The sequence below is a fragment of the Cebus imitator genome, unplaced genomic scaffold (assembly GCF_001604975.1).
Source record: "Cebus imitator isolate Cc_AM_T3 unplaced genomic scaffold, Cebus_imitator-1.0 Scaffold116, whole genome shotgun sequence".
Lineage (NCBI taxonomy): Eukaryota > Metazoa > Chordata > Mammalia > Primates > Cebidae > Cebus > Cebus imitator.
Genome location: NW_016107431.1, coordinates 82,827 through 88,736, shown reverse-complemented (window position 1 = coordinate 88,736; position 5,910 = coordinate 82,827). Strand labels below are relative to the sequence as shown.

Genomic DNA, 5,910 nt, shown 5'->3' with positions numbered 1-5,910 from the left:
TAGTAGAGACGGGGTTTCACCATGTTGACCAGGATGGTCTTGATCTCTTGACCTCGTGATCCACCCGCCTCAGCCTCCCAAAGTGCTGGGATTACAGGCTTGAGCCACCGCACCCGGCCTTTGTCCAATCTTTTAACATCTATATTTATACCTTTTCCCTCCATTCCCTATCTCTACTCAATTATTCAGACTATTTTTAATTTCTTAAATATGATAGCTGAAAATGTTTATTACATATTCCTGCTTTTTATTTTTCCAAATCATCTCGGTCTTCTCATTCATCTTGCCTGTTTCAATTTCTGTTTCTTCATTTAACAAATCGCTTTACTTTGTTCCTCCGTGTGTCTTTTTTGGTTTTACTTGAGAATGTATGGGTGTCCAGGTCATATATTTTCAAAGATAGAGACAAGTATGCATTTAATTATCTTCTCACTTTAACAAAAATTCATACTGGTTCAGTGGCAAATCCAGATACTGTTGATTTCCACCTCAACTTTTTTTTTTTTAATTTAAAGTCTTAAAGATCAGCTTCAGTTTTTTTATATTTTGCTGGATCTATTTGATTCCGATTCTTTTTTGTTTGTTTGTTTAACTCAGGTTGTTGGAAGAGGAGCCTTTGGAGTTGTTTGCAAAGCAAAGTGGAGAGCAAAAGATGTTGCTATTAAACAAATAGAAAGTGAATCTGAGAGGAAAGCTTTTATCGTAGAGGTAAGTTGACATGTCATTTCTGTTATGTAGTTCTGCACCTAAGATATTTGGTGAATTTGATATTATGAAACAGATAGGTTTCTCAGGTGTCATTTCTTTGTATACATGAACATCAGCAATTTGGTTTAATCAAAGGTAGTGCCATACGAACATTTATTCATTCATACTCCTAATTCTGATTAAAAATTAGGGGAAAAGAGACTTAACTACCTAAATGAATTCACCCCTGAATTAAAACAGTTTCATCCATGGAATTCAGATCTATTTCAAAGCATAGTATTTTAATTTTAAAATAGAAATGGTATGCTTTCCCATTATCTAAAATTAAGAAATTTTATACATTCATTTATAACGGAATGTTTTTAGAAACTCAAACAAGATTATTTTAAAGAAAAGTTATTTCAAATTTGATTTTTCTCATTTAGCATGAAAATTTGCAACTGTTCTCTTAGAAATAGATTAAATTGAATGATGAATAAAAATCCAGGAATCGTGAGATTAGCATATTGTCAAATTTGTCCTTTATTAACTTTGTTATTTTGTATATTAGATCACATTATTTAGTTAAATCAATGTTTTTATCACTGTTAAACCTCATTGGCCAATGGATAAATGACCTCTACTTTATAAGCCTTCTGAATTTATATCATTTTCCATTTAATCATAATTTCAAAATATATTTCATGATTTTTTTTTTAATGTACAACATGGAAAAATGAGGACTTGTGATATGAGGAAGTGATATGTAAGTAGCTGAGTGAGTTGAGAAGTGCTGATAAGTGATTCGATGTCAGCATGAAGAAAGATGAATTCTAGTAGTGTGCTCTGGGAGTCTGGCTTCAGCTTTGTTTTATGCAATATTTTTATTACAGTTTAGATAAAGTTATTGATCATTTCCTGTTACATTAGCAGTTTCACAAAACTGGATGAAATAACATGTATTAAATGTTAGGAATTACAAATCAAAAAGATCGTAATAGCATGGAGAAATTTTTTTAAAATTAAAATTAGATGTGCATGTAATATAAAAAAAAAATCAAATGGTTCTGCAAAAATTCTTATTAAAAAAGACTTCAGTCTCCGGTGCCTCTTCCAATCTAATTTTCTGCTTCCCAGAGACAACTGCTTTGAGCTCATTCCTTCCTTTATGTTTGGTGTCCCCAGTCCAGATGGTGTTTATTACCCCTTCTCTAAAGAATCAACCTCTAGTCTTCTGTGAGGATGATAAGAGATAGCCATTGAGCTGTTTGAAGTCAAGGAAGGAATCTTTGGGTCTAACTTTTAACCTGTCCCCTGCCCTGTCCTTTGATTAGCTCACTTGCATAGGTACCTAGTTCTGCTGCCACTCCCCAACCTTTTGGAAGCTTTGTGAGCTAAATCTGGTTGCTTCTGTCTCCATTTTTCTCATTGCCAGTTTATGATGCAGCTTTTCTAGGTCACCTGTATCAGTTATTGCTTTTCATTTGCTTTCCAGCTTTTACATTCTCTTTATCCTTCTGTAGGATAGCCTTAACATTTTTTAAATCTTTACCATCTTAGTGGGATTTAGGAAGAGAGGAAGAAAAAATGCTTTTATAATCGGCTATCTGAATCTCAGTGCTGAGCCTTAGCAAGATGAACTATAGTACGTGTATTTTCATATAGTAAATAAATATAATAGTGATATTAATTCTTCTGTTAGGACCAAAAATCCACACATGTTGGCTCTAAATAGATAAAGCTTTTTATTAGTATATAGTATAAAGGTTTAGAGACATTAGTGGACTGAATATGAGCCAGCAGCATAATGTATGTAATAGAGAAGAGGAAGAAGAGAGGGAGAAGGGCAGGAAAGAGAGAAGAAGGGAGAAAAGAATGAGAGCAAGAAGCAGTTTGCTGTGGAGAGGGATGCATTAATAGAAGTTTGAGGATAGGCGTGATGGCTCACACCTGTAATATACCCAGCACTTTGGGAATGGCGGATGAGTTGCTTGAGCCCAGGAGTTTGAGCTCAGCCTGGGCAACATGGTGAACCTGCATCTCTACAAAAAATACCAAAATTAGCTTGGCATGGTGGCTGTGCGCCTGTAGTCCCAGCTACTGCAGAGGCTGAGGTAGGAGGATTGCTTGAGTCCAGGAGGCAGAGCAAAACCTGTTTCAAAAGAAAGAATGAAAGAAGTTTGAGATACAGAACAAGTTAAGTGAGTATAACCAAACCCCTCATTGACCTCAGCATGGGTCATTGGTTCAGGGAAGATTATAACTGAAAAAGGGATATCAGCTAGAAGACCATAGTAATCATTGCAGCAGTTCAGGTTGGGATTACTAAAGCAATAGCAGTGGGAATGGAGAGGAGAGAATTAATTCGAGAAATGGGAAATGGAATGGAGGCAAGTATACAGAGAGAGTACACATTTTAAGTGAAGGTAGACTAAAGTTTAAACCCCACTTCTTAGCTATAGAACAGATCATTTAACCCTCTCTGAGCTTTAAGGTTAAAATCTCATCTTTAAAATGGAAATGATAATACCTACCTTGCAGAGTTGTGATAATTATACAATATCTATAAAGTGTATATCAGGGCCCCACACAGAGTAGCTAGACCATTCAATCATAGCTGTGAAGATGTTGGTAACAATGATAACGTGACTTCTTCTGGCTTGGATAATGTAACTCAGTACCATCTCTGGGATCATATCCTAACATTTCTTCTCAGAGTTCATCTCTTCTTATTCTATGTACTCTTCTTGCTTTGTTCATAACTCCTGTTACAGCACTTTGCACATTGATTTAATTATTCATTTACATGTCTGTCTCTCCAACTAAACTGTATGAGCTAGAGAACAGGGATTCTGTGCCATACTGGGCAGGCACTTGGTATTTTCAGTGGCTATGACTACAAAGCCTGTTATATAGTAAATAGTGATTGTTGAATGATTTAAACAAATGTTTTGTACAACAGTAAAATTTCATGATACTATGAAATCAATACTTCAAAAGTTATCACTTTTTAAAAGAAACCTGAATTTCTTAACAGCTCCGGCAGTTATCCCGTGTGAACCATCCTAATATTGTAAAGCTTTATGGAGCCTGCTTGAATCCAGTAAGTTTTTACTTTTTCATTGTCACCTGTCTGTAAGAAATGACATGGCAGATGTAAGTCTGTAGTTTATGTAGCTATTTTGATCTACTATCTTAGATGTGTTTCTGAAAGAACACTTATCATTTGTTCATTTGACTTTTTTCTAGTCTTTTAGCAAAACAGTATATCAGAAGAGTTGTTTTGTGTGCTCTTATCCAATAACCTCATCTTATGAGGCTTTTGATATCCTGTGGCAATACCTACTTTCTGGTACTGGAAGAGTCCCCAGAATATCTTGTGATTATATTTTACATGCATCTTTGCTCTTAGTGGACTCCTAGAAGACAGTCTTAGGTCATAGATAGCTTTTCCTTCCCTAGTACCATTCACATAGTAGGGGCCAAAAGAATGATTTTTAATATACCTATAAAATCAGGGGAGTGAATTAAATTCTCTCTCAAAGGCCCTAAGATGCTGTAGCTTCTTGGTTCATTCTTCTGGTATATGTTTCCTTTAGGTGTGTCTTGTGATGGAGTATGCTGAAGGGGGCTCTTTATATAATGGTGAGTGTCATTAGTCCTGTCTTTATCTAGTAGATTAAAATAATTTGAAAACTTTTACTGTAAACTGTAAGTTGTTTAACATTCTTCACAATTTGCCGACAGAGTCTCAAAAGGAGGTAATTTTTAAAAATCTGCTAAAGAATACAAATTAAAAGATTCTATAACATTAGTATAGGAAATTTAGAGGTCTATCAGTTTCTTAAGTAGATGATACTTTGCATTTCATTAAAAGCATTTAAGTAAAAATTACTTATTAAATAGATTTTAAAATATCTTCAGATGTTTTTCTTTTTCCCCTCTCCTAACTTTGAGCCTCCTCATTTTAGAACTCTTTACCCATATTTTCATTTCACTCTGCTCCATTTTTTTCTTTTTTTCAATTTTTTCAAAACAAATGTGAAAACTAACTTCACAGAACATTTTATTTGTAGCAATGAAAAGAAAACTTTGTGTAGTTACCTTTGTGGAACGGAGCTCTTTTACCCTAAAAATACCAACCATATGCAGAAATGTATTGTGTCTTATAGTACCAGTTATATAAAACAAGTTGTTACATTTTATTTTTTAATTAACTTTATTTTATGTAAACTTTTACTCATATTTACTGCCCATGTGTTCATTATTGTTGATGAATATCTAATATCCCATTACGTATTTTATTTGGTTGAACTACTTCTGGTTTTTAGCCATTATAGAAAGTACAGGTGCAAACAACTTGATACACATTGTTTTATTTCTTTCTGTACTATTCTCTGCCTCTCTCTTGTAGTAGTGTGCCGTAAGACTGCTTATAATTTATATTACTGTGTAAAAGCCTTTATCGGTTTGAAAAAGCATGGTAATGTATATTGATTTTACTTGAATGCATGAATAACATTTAATAGGTATACTATTAAGTGTTACATACTATTATGGCAGTTATCCACTCAAAATTATTAGATATTTCCATCTTTTTTATTTAGGAAAAAAATTAAAAGCAGGACTGATGGAGCATATGTAGAAAAATACCTGGTCATGTGTTCTAATAGTGTTTGCATTCACATTATGTCTTTTGTTAAATGCAATAAAGTTCTTTTTAGTTTGTGCCTTTCTTTTGCAGTGCTGCATGGTGCTGAACCATTGCCATATTATACTGCTGCCCATGCAATGAGTTGGTGTTTACAGTGTTCCCAAGGAGTGGCTTATCTTCACAGCATGCAACCCAAAGCGCTAATTCACAGGGACCTGAAACCACCAAAGTAAGTTTTGATAATGTGATAGATCTAAGCATCTTTCTCCTTCTCTCTCCATCTTGCCACCCCCAACCCACTCTCTTAATTCAAGCTGATTATTTTACAAGAGTTTCTCTTTTCTCTATTTGGCTTCCTCAATGTTTACTTTTAATTCACCTTCATCATTTAGTCATTTGTCTAAGCTTGGATTTTAGATGTTGTCTTTAGTGGGATTTTTATTTTTAGTAACTTCTACCTTAGATTAGCATACTTCTAGAATCTGTTAGCCTATAAAAATCTCATTTTGTGCCTTCAGTGTATAATGTTGCTCTTAGACAATTCCTTGAGGGCAGAGATAGGTCTGACT

At 34.2% G+C, this 5,910-nt stretch overlaps 1 protein-coding gene across 2 annotated transcripts in view; it reads left to right on the top strand.

The window, feature by feature from the left end:
* Positions 1-5,910, top strand: part of MAP3K7 (mitogen-activated protein kinase kinase kinase 7) — a 75,893-nt gene that overhangs the window by 17,857 nt on the left and 52,126 nt on the right. For both annotated transcript variants that reach the window (XM_017538872.2, XM_017538873.2), the window contains exons 2-5: positions 598-708; positions 3,725-3,790; positions 4,287-4,332; positions 5,432-5,570. In XM_017538872.2, the coding sequence (XP_017394361.1) occupies positions 598-708; positions 3,725-3,790; positions 4,287-4,332; positions 5,432-5,570 (362 nt within the window). The remainder of the gene's footprint in view (positions 1-597; positions 709-3,724; positions 3,791-4,286; positions 4,333-5,431; positions 5,571-5,910) is intronic.